Raw genomic sequence first — 17,834 nt, 5'->3', positions numbered from 1 at the left:
TAATGATAAAAATGAAAATGGCAATGCGGGTGGTGGTGACGACTATGGTGGTGGTGGCAGTGGGGATGATGGTAGCAACAATGGTAAGGTTATGTTGGTAGTGCTAGTAGTGGTGTGTGGTGGTTGGGAGTGTAGAGGTAACAATGGTGGTAGGGTGGCAGCAACAGCGTTGGTGGTGGCGGCGGTAGTGGTTGTGGTTGGGGTTGTTGCGGTAGTTACGGGTGTGCTGGTGACTGTGGTGGTGGTAGTGGTGGTGGAAGCAATTGTGGTGGTAATGGCGGTAACGGCAATGGTGGTGTAAGTTAGTGTTTGTAGTTAAAGGTTGTGATGGTCATTTTGTTTTTTTAAGGGATAAAATGTGTGTAGAAGGATAAATAATGTCAATTTATATAACTAATGAGGATATTACAGAAATTAAAAATACTCATTAAAGGCTCAACTCAGCTTTTTATGAAAATAGCTTTCAAAAGCTGATGTCAATAAGTCATTGCTTTTAAAATAAGCAAGATATTTTAGTTTTACCCACCATTTTTTTATTGGTTAACTTTAAAGGAATCAGTTTTCGGTAGAAAAAAAAAAACAATATTAAACGGGGCTTTAAAGGTCTGCTTAGTGCAACAAAGTTTTGCTTAGTGCACCAAAGTTTACCATGTTGGCTTTCTTTGTTGATGAGTGCAGCATAACCTTGACTAACATTTATGGCTTTTTAACACTACTAAATCCTTAAATTATGGCTCTCCTTTCTCTCCTTCCTATCACTCCCCTCCCTTATCTAACCTTCCCCGTTGGCTCCTTTCCTGCCGTTCACTCTGCTCGTGCTTAGATCTAGTGCATCAGAGCTCTTTCCTACTTTTAAACTGGTGGTTGAGTGGTGTGTGGATTTCGATCTGCTGTGCCTTTAGGGGTTTGCGTGGGGCTTTGCCTCCTTGTGCTTCCTCTGGAAGTCTCAGTCATGCCGATTAACGACCAAGAAATCGAGTATATGTCAGTGTGCTTCGAGGAAAGCCTCAAACTGAAGGAAGGTTTTGGTCTCTAAGATTGGTATAACTTCTCACTTTGATCCTTGAGATTTTAAATCAATAGAAATAATCTTTGAATTTGTCCACAATCAATTATTTTGGTCTTTTTATGAAAAATTTATGTTAAAGTATTATCAAAATGACCAAAAAAAAAAAAAAAACCTCAATTTAATAAATAATTGATCAAAATGATTTGACAAAAAATAAGGGTATTTTTGTCATTTTCTCTTATTTAATGGAAATTTTTCACAGAATGACCAAAATAATTGATGATGGACAAATTCAGGATCCTTCTATTGTTTTCAAATTTTAGGAAGTAAAGTGCAGAATTATATTAATCTCATGAACCATTTTAGCTAAAAAAACATTTTTAAAATTTACACAAGTGGCACTACCCTTCCAAAAACATCGAAACAATGGATTCATTTCCTCCCAGGATCTTGTGTTTATTTTATTTATTTATTTATTTTTTTGGTGATGCTGGAAAAACTAAATTTTTAGATTATGTTTTGTAAATCAAGTCATGTAGCATTTTGGTAGTATTTTGTAAAGGTGTTTTTTAACTTTAATCATTCAAGAAGATTGAAATTTAAAATAAATCTAGTGTTAGATTACATATTGATTATAATCCCTTGATGTAGTCCTTAATTCAAAATAATTAATGTGTATTTTATTTAATGTCTCTTATTAAATATTTAAATTTATTAACATAGAAATTTTAATTTATTTTTTGGCCAAAAAAGAATTTTTTTAATTTATTAATTTTATTTAACATTCTTCAAACTTGAAAGACTCATATGTGTACTGAAATATATGTACCGAAATATGTGTACTTAAATATATATGCTGAAATGTATTATAATGAATTTAATATACCTAAATAAAGAAGACAAAGTACATCGAAATATATTGTATAACAAAAATTAGTTTATCTAAATGTTTACAACAAAATATATTACAATAAATGAAATGAAAATTATAATTATAATGAAATAAAATTTATACATTAAAAAATAGAAAGAAAAAGAGAAAAAATTAAAATATAATTAATAAATGAAATTATTAATGTATCAAGAGATGTAGATTTTTATCTTACACATGATTTTAATGTAAAAGTCATATTTATCAAGAATTATAACGAAGTTTTCTTTGTTTGTAAGTCACCACATCTTTCGATATACAAAAAGTTGTCTCAGAATTTGGTAGCATTTTCTGTCGTCAGACACTTAATTTTAATGTTTACTTTTACTTCCAAAAAATTGTCTTGGTCCTCACCTAGTAGTAGAACACAGCGCGCGGAAGTCTTTTGCCACGAACGTCGTGACTGGAGAAGAATCAGGTACGCAACCCATTTGTTCTATTCAATCTTCTTTCATACCAGTCGATTGGATTCTTCAATTTTTACTTCGTTTGCTTTGTTTATCATCTTCTGCTCGGCACTTGTTGGTTCCTGTCAATTTGGAGGTTTAGGGTTTCTGTCAAATTTGAGGTTCTGGGTTTCTCCGTTTCTGTCCATTTAGGGCTTTTAGGTTTCTGAAAAAGTTCACAATTTTGAATATGAAACCGTAGAAAATTGGTTACCAAATTAATGTATTACTAATTAAACTCACAAGTGGCTAATTAAACGACATTTCTTAAACGATAAATCATTTGAAAGGGCAGCGATTTAGCAATTACAAAGCAGAGCAGTCTGCTAATTGATTGTGTTGTACTTGTACCTGTGTGACAGAGCGCATTGGCGTTGTAAGATTCATATGGTCGACCCAACTTAGTGGGATAAGGTTCGGTGGTTGTTCTTGTTGTTTATACATACATGAACGTTTCACTTTCTGACAAAATTTCTACATCGACGCATGATTAAGTGTAATAGGTTCCTTTCAAGTGTCCAGTTATATTCTACCTTTTATTTGTTATCAGAACACCAGAAAATGATTCCTTGTATTTTCTCTTTACTTTTCTTAATTAATTCTAGCTATGAAGAAGGCAAGAAAAACCAAGGAGGCTGCAAGATCATCTAAGAAAAGTATTGCTAATGAGAAAAATGTTCCGGTACATCCCCCTGCATCTGTGCGAAAGCGAAAGGCTGCCTCCTCTAATGAATCAGAGGTGGTTGATGATTCTGTAGAGGATAAACCATCTGTGGATGGTGTTGTGGACGACATCCAAGCTATGGACAATACAAATGTCGGGGCCATTGTCTTAGTTACAGACGATACAAATGTTGGGGCCAACGTCTCAGGTACAGCTACAGACGATATAGATGTTGGCGTTGATGCCGAAGCGACAGAACCTTTTCCAGGAGGGCCAACAGATACATCATTGCTAAAGAGTTTTAAGAGTCATGTTGCTGCGGCAGTTTGGAATAATGAGGTATTGTTAGTTTGGGTACCTAATAGCATTTTAGCAACTTACCTGTTCCATATTTTCAATCTAAATATCATATTTGATTTTTGTCAAAAGGAACGTGGTCCGCTAAGGTGCATGTCCAAGTGGAATACACTGAAAGAATGGAAATGGCAGGACAAGCAAAATAATAACACTTTTAGGAAGTACATTACAGAGTCATGTTTGTTACCGCTGCTGGAGTGTACTTATCGAATTGTTGATAAGATAGTGGTCTCTGCTTTTGTTGAGCGCTGGCAGCCAGAGACTAATACCTTTCACCTACCATTTGGTGAGATGACCATTACTTTAGACGACGTTTCAAACCTCATAGGTATAAGAAAAGAAGGAAAAAAATTTTATGATTGCATAATATCAAAATTGTATCTTTACGCAGATTAAAATTTTACTGATTTCAATTTCCTTTTTAGGGGTTCCTATCACAGGCAAGGCGATCTCTTTACAAGCAGATGATGTCATGAGTAATCATGAACTATTGGTAGAGTTATTAGGGGTTAATGACGAGGAGGCAACCGAGGCTTTGAGCGAGTTCAATGAAGAATATGTGACTCTTTCTTGGTTACGAAAATATTTTGAAGGTGTGAGTGATACAGACACAACGGAAGCAAATAAGTGTGCAGCTAGGGCTTACTTGTTGTACTTGTTGGGATGTACTCTTTTTGTGGACAAAAGCGGGACTAGGGTACATGTTACTTATCTAAGACTACTTAGGGATCTTGATGCTGTAAGAGGCTATGCATGGGGTGCTAGTGCACTAGCTTGGTTATATCGTCAGTTAGGGCAATCGACTAGATCTAAGGTCAAGCAAATGAGTGGCTATATGACCTTGTTAGAGGCATGGGTGTACGAACACATGCATCTAATTTGTAGCCCTAATTATGACCAAAATTACTCTGATATTGACCCTCGTGCTTGTCGTTGGAAGCCACGAACGTCTAGTGGAACCACGACAGATGACTTGCAGAAGATGAGGAAAAAGTTAGATTCTTTGACAGCCAACCAGGTACGGACATATTAGGCGTTACTGATCAAATATAACTTGTAGTGATACCATTATGTCTAATGCATGTATATGTATCTTTTTCAGGTCACCTGGGAACCCTACACATCTCGAAGACAAGCACATCCATTTCATGAGATAACATACTTTACTGGGATGTTAAAATGCTTTGACGTTGTCGAGCCTTACTGTCCTGAGAGGGTACTTAGGCAGTTTGGACGTGTCCAGACAATTCCAAAGGCACCGTGTGTCCTTCCTCGAAGCACAAGAGCAACTCATGCATCAGTTAACAAGGTATTATATGAATACATTGATGGGATGTGGGATGGGTGGCAGAATCACGTCTTGCATCAAAATAACCGAAGCACCCCAGTTAGCGTTGCATCAGATGTTGTCTCGGGTACGTGGACTGGTACCACAGAGTATCTCATCCTTATGTTCACAACCCAGCACATAGTACTTCCTCATTTGACCCACAATATACCTCGCACACATCATACTATCAGGTAAATAGTAAATATTTTAATTTGAGTAGAAATTGTTGTCGAAATTGCATTCACTCGTATTTGGTTATTATTTGTTACAGGATCGTGTGCAACGTATCCTGAACGTCACTAGGCGTATAGTGGACATGGGGAAGGAAGTTGCATTGAGAGATTTCCCTGATGATGTCTACAAGGCAGTTGAGAGCATACAAAATCTTTTAGAGGGTCGAAGTTCGGATGGATGACTATGCGTAAGAACTCATCAGATTTGCTAAGTAAGCATCTAAAACTGTATTTGAAATCACACCCTAGTTACTTATGGCACAAAAATACAATGCGATGAGAGTGATATTTTCACCTGTAAAAATCTTCTGTATGCGCTTTAAATTCCTTATAGAAACCTGCACAAAATCAAACCAGAAAAAATAGAACTTCGAAACTAAGAATGAGATTTCGAGGAAACAAAGTGTCGGGGAAATTTTTTTTGCACTTACTGTTGAAATAATCTGAAAGCAGGGTTGATGCATCCGGTTATGAAGCAGTAGACTCAGAGGGAATGTCAGCACTTTGTACAATAAACCCAAGGAAAAAGAGAGCCTACAAGTTTAAGGGAGGTACTCCAAAGTAATCACGGATTGTTTTCCTTTTTAGGGAGGAGGGAGGGTTCAGAACAGAAGACGGGCTCTCCGATGCAGCTTCAGGGGTCTTCTCGAAGGTCTTGCTAAAGTCAGGATCCGACATAGATTGTTTCTTCTGTGACGGGGGAGTACTCATTTTGGGCATACTAATTGGATTTAGTGAGTTTGTTTCGTCTAATCCTTCGGCTGATGGACACAAATTTCCGGAAACCTTTGAGGTATGTATCGTTGATTCACGCATCAGAAGCTTTCTACACTCTGCGCTTGGGATTGCCATAACTCTTCTTCGAACTGTAGATGGTGAGCTTGTGCTTGTGGAGTAACTATTCTGAGAGTTCCAAATGCGAACCTATCGAGATGAAATATACAAGTGAAAGTTGAAAGTTGAATCTAAAACGTTATAGAAAAGGAAGTTTTAACGAAACATTTCTAGTACTGTTCACTTTTAACGAAATACCACATTTTTACCTTTCTGTCCTTTTTCATTAAAACTAAAGTTTTTTTAGACTTTACATTAGTTTTCCTTATAGAAAATGGCAAATGCATTGTGAAATTTGATGAATGTACAATCTTATATATGAACTGTGACTCTGTCCTGCATACCGTAAAATCATCTGACGACGTCGCCATCTTCCCGACCTCAAACTGGGACCTATTCGAAGTCGCAAAAAGGTTCAGTCATTTGTCAAGAAAAATCGAAAACCAGCAGCATTCGGGTAGGAGAGAAAACATACCAATCTACTGCTGTAACTTCCCTGTCATGGCCTTTCAATACCACGGGATCTTCCTGAGGCTTGTTTACCTGGTTGGCAGTTGCCAATAGTGTCATTCTCGATCCAACACCAGTAACAATAGCGCTTTAAAAAACAATGTTACCTGCCAAATATAGGCATTTCCATCGCTCGAGCCACTGACTATGTGAGCAGCGTCGGGGCTAATAACTGACTGCAATTACATGATTGAAACGAAGACGTGTAAGTAGGTGGGAAATCGCACAAACTGGATTAGTGCACTGCACTTGTAAACAGCAACGTTTACCTTGACAAAAAATGTTTCAATCCGGCATCCGGTGAACGCTTGCACAGGACCCTTATGTAGCTGAAGTACGTTATACAAATATATGCTGACGAGAAAACATAAGGGAAAAATGAGCGTTATAGGCTGAAAATTTGATAGTTTATACGATGTCCGCATATTATATATATGATGCACAGTAACTCTCCAAGACTTGAAAGCAATTCTGGTTTCTTATGCTAGGAGCTACTAATTTGATGGTTGATCGTACTGGGGATATGAGCTGAAATCTCAAGGCACCAAATTTCTGATAATGGTGTTTTGAGCAGGCGATTCAGTTCACAAAAAAGAAAAAGATGTGCTTATAAGAGCCAAAGATACCTGTTGTCCATGCATGACGCTGAAAGCAACACTCCATTGAAATCTTGGGATAAGCTAGTTATACCGTGCAATCGTCTTTCCTGAAGTGAAAAGAATTGCTCGCTATCACGACATCATCATATATATCTATATAGTTGGAGGTTGCCAATGTCCAACTATCATAACAACTGACTGAGTACATATTGAAACCATGGACTGTTTATTTCAGTAAGTGTATGAGCAAGAGGATGGTTGCTTGTTGCAGGCTTTCTGCTAAGCTGTCATGAGCCTTTGGCTGTTTTTATTTTGTTTCGGGTTTTTTAATCCTTATAATATAAGAAACCATAAACCAGCAATGATCCTGATATCATCAAGGCGGACAGAAAAAACTCTATCACGGTTCCAGACATACCTTCTCAGTTGACTCCGGTTGAGGGCATGTCTGTGTGACAACATTTTTCAAACTTCTGGTATCCCAAAACTTTACAACGCTGAAATGAACCATAAGATCACATTAGTATGATATAACTTTAACAAGGAAAATGGCGTTCGGTTATTCTATGTCATTGCCAGTGTTCCTACATACCTGTCCACAGCTCCGGCGGTAGCAATGGAGACCTCATCTTTAAGATAAAGAACTGATGTGATGCTCATGGAAACAGCCTGGAAAAGCTGAAGTCTGAATGAAGAGTACATAACAATTTACTAAGACGAGCCATTATCAGAAACAAACCTTTCTGCGCCTTACACGCTTTGCCCGTGGAACAATATGAGCCCCTTTAACCACTGCAGTTGAGCTGCCAGAAATTGTTATAAATTAGAACTGGAAAATAAATTAAAATCAAATTGATCACGACAATGAAAATATACTTTACAAGAACTTGTTTACCATATAGAAACCTCCCCCTGCATATTTTTGGAGCTTGAAGTACATCTCATATCCCAAAGAGCAAACGAGCCATCTCTCGAGCCAGAGACAATAACCTCTGTCGGATAAGAAGAATTATTTCAAATTAGTTGTATTTCTCATTAGTCGTAACACAAAATAGCACAAGCAAATTAAATTACAAAAACCCACACACAGATGAAAATATAAGCATACCGGGATTAGTTGGATGAGGACACAGAGATTTCACACTTCCTGTGTGCCCCATCAGTATTGCAGTACATTTCTTTTCCTGAATATCCCATACCTTGATCTGGGAGAAAATAGGAAAGGCCCAAGGAAAAACACAATCTTAAGAAACTGAAATAGCTGTGATATGAAGCGAGAAATACTTAAATGCAACTTTCTTAAAAGCTATACCATATTTCATAACTTTGTATTCCTAAGTTATCTGTTATTTATAGCACATTGCAGTTAGAATTTATTCCTAATTACCTCAATCTCATTTCCTATCAGGTTAACGAAAATGAAACCATTGCTCAGATTGTACTCTACACAAGTAAACGGGCTGGACTAGAACTTAATCACTTACAGTCTGATCGCCGGAAGCTGTCATAATTTGAGTATCATCCTGCAAAAATATTTATATTGCAAAAAACACATTAACACTAAAAAGATGAAAACTTTGCAATTTAAATTTGGTTCTCCAATTCTTTAACGGTTTAACCCGCCTCCCAAATCAACACCAAAAGTACTTCAAAACAAAGGATTGCTCTTTTGTTAGTAACTGATTAACAGCAACATCTTCAGTTTTTCAGTTGACATAGTAACAGCAATATCACTTCCCAATTTCTAATAGTTCATATGTAAAATTTTACTCCACAAGAATTCCAGCTTCCGCATTTCACCATTCAATCAACTATTGTGTGCAGCATATATGAAGTTCTATATAATTGAAGGTTATTGAGATAATAATTCTAAATTAGAGGAAAAAGTTATGTATTATACCTTAATCCAACAGATATCAAACACAGTGTTATGATGTGCAACCCAATCGCAAACCTTAGTTTTATCTGAAACCAATAACCCAAAGACCAAGTTACTCACAATACAACACAAACAGTATCAATATCAGCAGTCTATATCAATCGATGGATTCGATCTCCAATTAATCAACCTGCATTTTCTTGGTGAGATGCAGATGCAGAGAATTTGCTGCGCGTATCAAACAGGCTCAGGTACCCGTCCTCGTCGGACATGGCGATGATGTGTGAGCTTTTCCAAGTCTACACAGAAACCGAAAGCAAAAGTATGTCAAGAAAACCACAATTTCTCGGTGTCAAAAAAAGTACGATTCGCGATTCAGAAACGCTGAGACGAACAGATTTTATACCTTGCCGAACGAGATTGACATCGGAGGGCCATTGTGCTCTGCAGCGATGGCGCCAATTTCGTAGAAATCCGATTCTAGGCCATTGACGTACCGCCGCTTCCGAGCTGGAACAAAAACACAGCGCTTAGTAATCGTGAGATGCCCTAACAAATTACTAAAAAGTGTAGATTTAGAGAGAGAGAGAGAGAGAGAGAGAGAGAGAGAGAGAGAGAGAACCTCTGAATCCGTGGAGCTCTCTGAATCTGATGTCTTGGAAGAACGATTGGGGCTTTGAGATCTCCATCGAAACCCTAAGACCGTAAGTTCGACTGAAGAATCGTTAGACGGCAGCAGACGGCGGAGCTGCTGGAGGAGGGAACTCTGGCGACCGGGAAAGAAATGAAGAATTAGGGCTTGTCTTCTTCTTCTTCTTTTGTTTATGTCCTTCGGACTTGGCGCGAGTGAAGTTTGGCGGGAAAATGAATTTCATGTAATTGCTGAAAGTCTGGCGGATATCAGCTCGCGCCAAGGATTTATTTATTTGAAGTTTTAACGAAATATTTTTTGTACCGTTTATTTTAATAAAAAAAATTTACTATTCATTATACTTTTATTGTCATTTTTTATTAAAATTAAAAGTTTTAAAATTTTTTCGTTAGTTTTTCTTTATTTATTTTCTTATTGGTAAAGACTATTTTGCTTTCTATCATTTTTCCTTTTTAGTAATTACCCTTGGGTTCCGATTTTAACGTGGGAGTCACATTTTTTTTTTTTAACAAACAATATTATTTATATTAAGAGGATAGGGAATGGGCTAAACTTTATAATGACTGGTAATAATATGGTTCAAGTTTATCTTTGATGAGAATCGAACCTAAGACCTCTTACTTACAAGTGAAGATGAATACTACTAACTAATAGTACTAAATGGCAATTTGCGGACTTGTTTGGGAAGTGTTCATAAATAATTGAAAGCGCTTTTAGAGAAGAAAAAAAAACACCTTAAATGCTTTCAATAAGAAACACATAACTTAAATGCTTTTTCTAGAATTAATTTCCATTCCAAGTAAAAATTAATTTTAAAAATATTTTATTTAAAATCGTTTTTAATCATTTAAAAGAACGATTAATTTAGACCCATTTAATGTGCACACCTCTGAGATAAGCCCAAGTCAATTTTGTTGTTGCAATTAAAAGCCCATACAAAATGGATTTGTAAGTTCTTTCCATAACAGCCCCAAAACTATAAATTAACAATTTATTCGATAACCCGAGCTCGCCAACCCGACCCGTATGAAAGTCGGTTCGGCTTAAGTCTTAACCTAAACCTCTGCATTACAGTCTCTTCAGCCTCCGCGCGCTCTCTTTCTCTCTCTCTCCAACTCCCGCCCTCCCCGCGCAGCCGCCATGGTCAAGCACCCTGCCGCCCCGGTGAAGCATAAGCATTACAGGCCTGCTGTAAGTTCGAATTCACCTACTCCGTCTCCGATAAGCTCACCTATATATATATATATATGTAATTAAAATTTCCAATATTTAATTTTACCATTTTCTCACACTTTGCCGTTGATTTTCCCTCGTAATTTGCAGGGAAAGAAAAGGAAGGAAATGCCGCGAGGTACGTCACCAGGTCACAAGCTGTCAAGCAGCTTCAAGTCAGCCTTCCCGTCTTCAGGTTTGTCTCTGGTATTCAACTTGTAATTTCTGTATTTTCATATTATTTATGTATTTTATGAATATTTATGGCTTAGGGTTTATGTATGATTCGGATTTATCGGTTCAATTACCATTACTGTTTTGTTGGGAAAGAAAAGTAAGCTGTGTGATGAATTAATTCATGTTCGTGATTTTGGAAATTATAGGAAGTTGTGTATTCTAAAGGGTGTGTTCCCTCGGGAGCCGAAGAAAAAGGTGAAAGGAAATCACCATACTTATTATCACTTGAAGGATGTTTCTTTCATTCAGCATGAACCGCTGCTCGAGCGGTTGAGAGAGATCAGGGCATACGAAAGGAAAGTAAAGAAAGCGGATGCGAAGAAGAACAAGGAGCGCACTGCTCTTCTGAAAGAGAGAAGACCCACTTACAAATTAGATAGAATTATTTTGCAGAGGTTTGTTGACTTTTTCTTATTGTTAAAAAGTTAGTTGTGTGTGTTATTGTATATAGAGCTTCTGACTGTTGTTTTTTGGTATGTTTGGAACTGCAGGTATCCAAAATTTGTTGACGCACTTAGAGATATAGACGACTGCCTCACAATGGTTCACCTCTTTGCAGCATTACCTGCTATTGAGGACAGAATTGATGTGAAACGCATTCATAACTGTCGGAGGTAGATATTTGAACCTTTCTAAACAAAAGGTGTTCCGAAGTATGATATGATGCTTAAATACTTCTAGGAGTTCATCATTTTGTGGAATCTTCCCTTAATATAGATGTTGCTTTCTTACCAGGTTGAGTCACGAATGGCAAGCTTATATATCTCGGACTCATAAGTTGCGTAAAGTCTTTGTATCTGTTAAAGGCATATATTATCAGGTATGGTTATGTACTGTACATTGCTTATTGAAATCTTTAACTGGGCATTTTATATTATTTGGGTATAAATTCTTGCATTGTTTGTCCATGCAGGCCGAAGTTAAGGGGCAAAAGGTTACATGGTTGACCCCTCACCCTTTGCAGCAAGTTTTGACTGATGATATCGACTTCAATATCATGCTAAACTTTTTGGAATTCTATGAGGTTATATTTCTTTGTATTTCAATTTTTCCTTTGTCATCTGTGCTGCAAAAATGTGGTTCATTCCAACTAACCAATTACTTGAAATGAACTCTCGCCCTCCCTATGGTGCAGGCTCTTCTTGCCTTTGTGAATTGTCATTTATATCATTCCATAGATGTGAAATACCCACCCATTCTTGATTCTCGATTGGAAGCTTTAGCAGCAGGTAAGAATTTATACTAGTTGCTTATGATATTACAAGTTCCTAGCTTGTCTATCTATTAATGGATTTTCTCAACTTTTCAGAACTTTATGCACTAGCAAGATACCTCGATGCAAATTCTCGGTCCGCTGTGTTGGATCCTCAAGCTTCTAGTTTGTCTTCTGGGAATGGTGAGAACAAGAAGATTGAAACTTCGGTTGAAGAGTCTGAACTAAGACTTGCCCAACTTCAGCATCAACTGCCTTCGAATGAACCAGGTGCATTAATGCACCTTGTTAAAGATGTTTCTAGCAAGGATGAAGAGGATAATGATACAAAGGAGTGTAAGCAACTCTTCAAGGATATGAAATTTTTCTTGAACCGTGAGGTGAGTCTTAAAGTTTAAATTTGAACTTGGTAGATCTTATTTAAAAAACGTTATAAATTATCTTTTAAAAAATAACCAAAGTGCAAATCACATCTTGGTTGATATGGAAATATGAAGCAACTTTGGTTCATCTAGTTGATGGGCAATAGAATTATGTCTGAGTTTATTACGTTAATCTTTTTTCTATATTCAGGTTTACAGAGAGTCGTTGCTTTTCATCATTCCTGCTTTTGGTGGCACTGTTTCCTGGGAAGGTGAAGGGGCTCCATTTGAGGAAGCGGATGACAGTATTACCCATCAGGTATACCCTTACATTTACTTGGTTTTTTAAGGCTGAGTCGTTGGCTGTTCTGTGGTGTCTCTCTTTCTTTTCCCCACAGAAAAATAAATAAATAAATGAAAAAAGTAAAAACCGAAAAGAACTGATTATAAGCTGACAACACTGTTTTTATATTTTCCAGATTGTTGACCGGCCAATGCATGGTCGTCAGACCCTTGCCAGGGAATATGTTCAACCACAATGGGTTTATGACTGTATAAATGCTCGGATCATTTTGCCTACTGGGGGTTATTTGGCGGGAAGGTAATATTAGGAGACATTTTTCTTTGCCTTCCATGTATATCAGTCCATGTTTTTTACTGTTTTGTTTAGCTGTTAACCTCTCTGCCTTGGACCCTGGTGAAATGACTAGTTATTATTTCATTTAGTAAGTTCTACTGCATCCGCTAATATGTTTGTTTGTACACACCTTGGTTACATGGATGGATAGACCTTTACCCTTTCTCTTTATAGTTCGATAATAATAGTTTCAGATGGTAAGATTGTTAATTTGGGTGCTCTTTTAACAGGGATCCTCCCCCGCACTTGTCACCATTTGTTGACAATGAGGCCGAAGGTTATGTTCCGGATTATGCTGAGACCATCAAAAAATGGAAGTCTGGTGGTGAAGTCCTCCCTCATGCCAGGTGTGGGACAGGAAGATTTAGAAGATTCTCAGAATTTACTGGCTGAAGGTGTCATTGACCGAGCAAAAGCAAAAGAAGCTGCTGAGAGAAAGAAGAAGGTAAACAGGTTTTAAATAATGATGCTGAGATGTGTTATTTTTCTGCTATGTGATTTCGTCATGTGCATAGAGACCCTATCACTTAGTCTTGATTGATGCTAAGTGCTAACTGAATTCTGGTGTGATACAGATGATGGCTCTTGAGAAGCAGTATCATGACGAATTGAATATGGAGCTTCAGGGCATCCAACATCCATCATCTACCTCGAATGTAGATAATCAGAACTCTGCCAAGGATACCACCGAGGATGCGGAAGAGTTTGATCCTGATACTGATCGTGACAATATGTCTAAAATGTTAATGTCCCGTAAGAAGAGGGGTGTGCTTGAAGCTATGGAGGTAAGTTTATTGATAATTTCCTGCTATTTTCGTGGATTTTCTGAAAACATGAGAAATTGCTGCGTGTACCTTGTTTCAAATCAATGATTCTTGGGTGCTTCGTTAATACAGAAAGGCAAAAAACGAAAGAAGGACCACGTCGAAGTCATCAGGGAACGGAAGAGAAAACTTAAAGAATCCCAAAAGTAAACGGAGGGCTAAGGCAGTCAAGAAAACTGCGCTGTATGGTTTTGTTATTGACGTGCTGTTGTCAGAGCACAAAAATCTGAAGAGTGTTGATGCGGCCATGGAAATTTTTGTGTTTAATTTTATTGTTGACTTGAGTAACTTCTGTAATATCTAGTTATGTTTGAACTCCCAACATTGAAGCTGTTATAATTATCGCCAATTTACACAAGTGTTGACATAATATGCCCTTTCTTTATAGTGAAGTTTCTTAAAACCTTTTGGTACTGTAGAGGTGTGAAAAAATAGGATAATGCTACAGAGATTACTTATTTAAATCATACTTGTAAATTATATGGCGTAGTTGATAATATAATTAAATTAAGTGTTGTTTGGTTTGCTTATTTTTTTGTTAGTCACGCATTACATGGTTTACAAATATGACTCACATGAGGCATCTCGTGCAAACTCCAGGAAAAGATTCGGGTTAAATTTCTTGAACTGGAACGCGGTGGCTGACGTCAACATTAGGGAGTTCAAAGACGTTAGCGAGGGGTCTTAGGAAGAGTTATCTTTTCTATTCAGCAGCAGGAAGAGCACCGCACGTCACGTGGTGTCCAGTGTGCCTCCCACTGCCCTTGAAAATCCAGAGGACTAAAAAAATTGATTTACCTAGCATTACTCGAAAATATAATTTTACAAGCCAATGTTTTCTCTTTTGAGTTAAAAGTATAACGGTTCATGGGTAGACAAGTGAAGAACCATTTAATATGATTCTTACCATCTATTTGTACATCTATTTGTACCATCGTCTGATCTACACTAAAAAATGAAAATTGTGACTAGATGTTGAAAACTTTCACTTTTCACTCAAAAAGCCGAAGTGAGAAACATATACAATCGCCCTACACTGTACACAAATTACAAATTTACAGTCCTGCAAACATTTAGCTCACTCTACAAATCAATGAATATGAACTTATTCAAGCTGCACAATCACACACTACACACTCAAACCTCTCCAATGTCGTCAAAAACAATCGGAACTTGGAACAAGCTAGCACACCCACAAAATTCGTTAAAGCTCCCAATTCTTCAACCGCTGGAATCCATCTGGATCCTTGCATTTTGTTTCCCTTCATTTTTCTGACTTTGTCTTTGAATGAGAAGACTTACCAGTGATGGCTTTCTTCACCTTGGAAATCGAATGCTTGATACCCGAAAGAATGTGGTTAGACTTCTTATGTGAAACCACCTTCACATTGACATCAGCATCTCTTGAGGCTTCTACCATGATGGGGGAATCATATCCTGGCTCTCCGGTTTTGTGTTCTTTTTCTCCTTTCTCTTCATCCACTTTCACCTCATCGGAACTTTCGTGCTCTTCTTCTTCGTCTTCCTCAATTTTCTGTTCTTTGGAAATCGCTGTTGGTTCTTTCTCCTCAGGCGAGTGCGTACCCACTTGTATTCTTTCTTTGATTTCCGGAGCAACGCATGTATCATTGGTTGACTTAGTATCCTTTGCTTCAACCTCTTGTGAAGTTTCGACAATTGGAGAATTCTTTAAGTCCTGCTTTAGATAAATGGTTAAGCTTCTAAGTTGACTTTTTTTCGTTAACCATATTAAAAATCGTTAAGGAAGAAGATTAAAAATTCTTTTAGAAAGATGAGAGGAATATCTGTTTTAATTAAGCATAATTTTTGTGTTTAACAAATGACTTGCATGGCAAGAAAGGAGTGAGTGTTTGATTTAATCTGACCTTTTCGATTTCGGTTTCTTCTGTTATGCTGCTCTTTGAGTTTATTTCATCTTCTTGATTTTTGAGGTCAAATTCAAAAGCTGCCTCCTCAACTCTCTTCTCTTCTTCTGGAAAGCCGTCTTGTATTGTCTTATCCTCCACAAAACATGGGTCATGCTCCTTGATACTTAAGTCTTCAAATGTGAGCTGTCTTTCGTACTTCTCACTGGAATTCCCTTTTCATCTACCTCGGACAACTGGATTAGAGATTAAAGATTCAAAGTTGTAAGTAATGAGAGTTTATGTTAAAACAATAATTAGGAGCATTTGTTTTCTATTCACTGACCTTGTTCTGATGTTCATCGGTCTGCTCTCCTTGTTTTTCAGCTTTTGCTTTGTTTTCATGATGGCTCTCTTCTCTGACAGAATCTGGCTCCGACTCTTCTGGAAGTTTCTCATCCTCCATGATCTGTTAAGTTACCCCTAGTTAATACTTTTGCTTCAACATATAGATAACTGCAGGAAGATAAATACATGACGAGTGAGTCCAATTGTATATATTACCTCTTCATTTGAACTTTCCCTTGGTACTTCTTGAGTAAGGTGAAGCTCAAAATCAGAAGCTTTGAGTTCCCTCGGCTCTTCCTTTATCAAGCTTGTCTCTTTCGCTGTGCTTATAGCTTTTGTGTTCTCATCATCTTGCATTTGCAAATTGCTCGAGGTGTCTTCTATATTCTTGTCAGAGAATGTAGTTCCAAGCTCTTCCGAAGCTTTGATCTCCTTTTCCTCAGGAAGCAATACAGAAGACGGTATTTGAAGTTTCTCTGTTGATATTCCTTCGTGGAGCGTCTGTTCAGAAATGGCCTCATCTCTCAAGACTACATCAGTGCTTGGAGATTCAGGTTTAGACACTCTTTCAGGAGTTTTCTTGATTTCTTCTTCAGTTTCACCAGCATTCAGCTCTTCCGGAGCCAATTCAGAAACTTTGAGCTCCCCGGGCTCTTCCTTTTGCAAGATTGTCTCTTCGACTGACCTTGCAGAAATTAAATCTCCCCCATTTTCATCAGCTGGCACTTCATTTTCACCTGCCTCATGCTCCTTTTCCTTGGGAAGTGAAGTATAAGATGCCCCAACAAGAGTTTGATCAGCAACAATATCATCTTTGGAAACTGTATCAATGCATTGAGAATTAGATATAGAGATTGTTTCCAAAGTTTCTTTGATTTCTTCAGTTTCACCAGCATGTAGCTTCTCCAGAGCCAACTCATAAGCTTTAAACTCTCTAGGCTCTTCCTTTTGCAAGAATGTCTCTTCTTCAGAAGTTACAGCAACAAATAAATCTCTAGTGTTTTCATCAGCTGGAACTTCATTTTTCTCTGTGCTCCCATCTTCTTTATTCTTGTCTTGGGTTGTAGTTTCATGCTTACGTTCAGAAATTTTTATCTCCTTTTCCTCAGGCACCAGCGTAGAAGATGGTAATTGAAGTTGCTCGTTTGATATACCTTCATGGAGCGTCTGATAAGCAGGTCGTCTCATCTCCCGAAACAACTTCTGAGCTTTGAGAATCAGATTTAGACACCTTTTCAAAAGATTCTTTGATTTCTTCTTCCGTTTCACCAGCATCCAGATTTTCTGGAGCCAATTCAGAAACTTTGAGCTCCTCGGGCTCTTCCTTTTGCAGCAGTGTCTCTTCTGCCAACGTTGGTGCAACCAAATCTCTCCCATTTTCATCAGCTGGCACTTCTGTTTCCTTGGCATACTCTTCCTCTACACCTTTGTCTTGGGTTGTAGTTTCACTGATCGTCTTGATAAGTTTTGAGCTCCTCTTCCTTGGGAAGCGAAGCATAAGATGCCTCAAGGTGTGTTTGATCAGCAACAAGTTCATCTTTTGGAACTGCATCAGTGCTTTGAGAATCGGATTTAGAGATTGTCTTAAAAGTTTCTTTGATTTCTTCTTCTGTATCACCTGCATTCAGCTTTTCCAGAGCCAACTCAGAAGGTTTGAGCTCTTCGGACTCTTCCTTTGGCAAGGGTGTCTCG

General features: G+C 37.7%; 4 protein-coding genes across 6 annotated transcripts; 2 read left to right on the top strand and 2 right to left on the bottom strand.

Moving 5' to 3' along the window:
* The first annotated feature begins 2,175 nt into the window (after positions 1–2,175).
* Positions 2,176–5,294, top strand: LOC103965811 (protein MAIN-LIKE 1). Of its 2 annotated transcripts, none has more exons than XM_048578869.1 (6): positions 2,176–2,358; positions 2,992–3,389; positions 3,480–3,693; positions 3,833–4,425; positions 4,510–4,928; positions 5,009–5,150. In XM_048578869.1, exons 2-6 carry the CDS (start codon positions 2,994–2,996, stop codon positions 5,028–5,030), a joined length of 1,644 nt encoding a protein of 547 aa, XP_048434826.1. In that variant the 5' UTR covers positions 2,176–2,358; positions 2,992–2,993; the 3' UTR covers positions 5,031–5,150. The 2 variants fall into 2 exon arrangements, with proteins under 2 accessions (XP_048434826.1, XP_009377170.2); XM_009378895.3 differs by having other exon boundaries at positions 2,178–2,358; positions 3,480–3,735; positions 5,009–5,294.
* LOC103959767 (denticleless protein homolog) lies at positions 5,175–9,745 on the bottom strand. Of its 2 annotated transcripts, XR_007256204.1 has the most exons (17): positions 9,415–9,745; positions 9,199–9,302; positions 8,983–9,091; positions 8,814–8,878; positions 8,398–8,436; positions 8,022–8,118; positions 7,809–7,905; positions 7,653–7,716; positions 7,506–7,582; positions 7,332–7,410; positions 6,941–7,020; positions 6,584–6,668; positions 6,422–6,490; positions 6,280–6,347; positions 6,149–6,197; positions 5,402–5,894; positions 5,175–5,308 (listed from the first exon to the last, which is right to left on the bottom strand). XR_007256204.1 is itself a non-coding variant. In XM_018652013.2 (16 exons), the coding sequence occupies exons 1-16, from the start codon at positions 9,479–9,481 to the stop codon at positions 5,505–5,507; spliced, it is 1,539 nt and encodes a 512-aa protein (XP_018507529.1). In that variant the 5' UTR covers positions 9,482–9,745; the 3' UTR covers positions 5,175–5,504. The 2 variants fall into 2 exon arrangements, 1 of the variants encoding a protein (XP_018507529.1); XM_018652013.2 differs by having other exon boundaries at positions 5,175–5,894.
* Positions 9,746–10,536: 791 nt separating this feature from the next.
* Positions 10,537–14,287, top strand: LOC103965803 (pescadillo homolog). The gene is given in 14 exon segments (XM_048578868.1): positions 10,537–10,639; positions 10,768–10,852; positions 11,040–11,288; positions 11,385–11,507; positions 11,629–11,713; positions 11,807–11,917; positions 12,029–12,122; positions 12,203–12,486; positions 12,680–12,787; positions 12,948–13,069; positions 13,336–13,444; positions 13,446–13,550; positions 13,681–13,890; positions 14,002–14,287. Coding segments are annotated over 14 exon segments (1,818 nt in total). The 5' UTR covers positions 10,537–10,584; the 3' UTR covers positions 14,080–14,287.
* A 611-nt stretch (positions 14,288–14,898) lies between these two features.
* On the bottom strand, positions 14,899–17,519 carry LOC103959746 (neurofilament medium polypeptide). The gene is made up of 4 exons (XM_048579341.1): positions 16,359–17,519; positions 16,141–16,263; positions 15,816–16,051; positions 14,899–15,625 (listed from the first exon to the last, which is right to left on the bottom strand). Exons 1-3 carry the CDS (start codon positions 17,517–17,519, stop codon positions 15,983–15,985), a joined length of 1,353 nt encoding a protein of 450 aa, XP_048435298.1. The 3' UTR covers positions 14,899–15,625; positions 15,816–15,982.
* Between the last annotated feature and the right edge of the window lie 315 nt (positions 17,520–17,834).

The sequence above is a fragment of a genome, unplaced genomic scaffold (assembly GCF_019419815.1).
Source record: "Pyrus x bretschneideri cultivar Hongxiangsu unplaced genomic scaffold, Pyrus_bretschneideri_v1 Contig13, whole genome shotgun sequence".
Lineage (NCBI taxonomy): Eukaryota > Viridiplantae > Streptophyta > Magnoliopsida > Rosales > Rosaceae > Pyrus > Pyrus x bretschneideri.
Note: the sequence above shows the minus strand (reverse complement) of the source record. Positions and strands in the feature narration are given on the sequence as shown.

What these genes read in the sequence shown, in the direction of transcription:
- LOC103965811 (XM_009378895.3), top strand. Translation starts at nt 2,994, where the DNA reads ATGAAGAAGGCAAGAAAAACCAAGGAGGCTGCAAGATCATCTAAGAAA. An exon ending in CGACGTTTCAAACCTCATAG is followed by an intron (nt 3,736 to 3,832) that starts GTATAAGAAAAG and finishes TTTCCTTTTTAG; the next exon opens with GGGTTCCTATCACAGGCAAG. An exon ending in CGCACACATCATACTATCAG is followed by an intron (nt 4,929 to 5,008) that starts GTAAATAGTAAA and finishes TATTTGTTACAG; the next exon opens with GATCGTGTGCAACGTATCCT.
- LOC103959767 (XM_018652013.2), bottom strand. Translation starts at nt 9,481, where the DNA reads ATGGAGATCTCAAAGCCCCAATCGTTCTTCCAAGACATCAGATTCAGA. An exon ending in CAGGGGGAGGTTTCTATATG is followed by an intron (nt 7,717 to 7,808) that starts GTAAACAAGTTC and finishes AATTTCTGGCAG; the next exon opens with CTCAACTGCAGTGGTTAAAG. An exon ending in TTGAAACATTTTTTGTCAAG is followed by an intron (nt 6,491 to 6,583) that starts GTAAACGTTGCT and finishes ATGTAATTGCAG; the next exon opens with TCAGTTATTAGCCCCGACGC.
- LOC103959746 (XM_048579341.1), bottom strand. Translation starts at nt 17,519, where the DNA reads ATGGGAGAGATTTGGTTGCACCAACGTTGGCAGAAGAGACACTGCTGC. An exon ending in GGGAAAGTTCAAATGAAGAG is followed by an intron (nt 16,264 to 16,358) that starts GTAATATATACA and finishes GTAACTTAACAG; the next exon opens with ATCATGGAGGATGAGAAACT. An exon ending in CCGATGAACATCAGAACAAG is followed by an intron (nt 16,052 to 16,140) that starts GTCAGTGAATAG and finishes TCTCTAATCCAG; the next exon opens with TTGTCCGAGGTAGATGAAAA.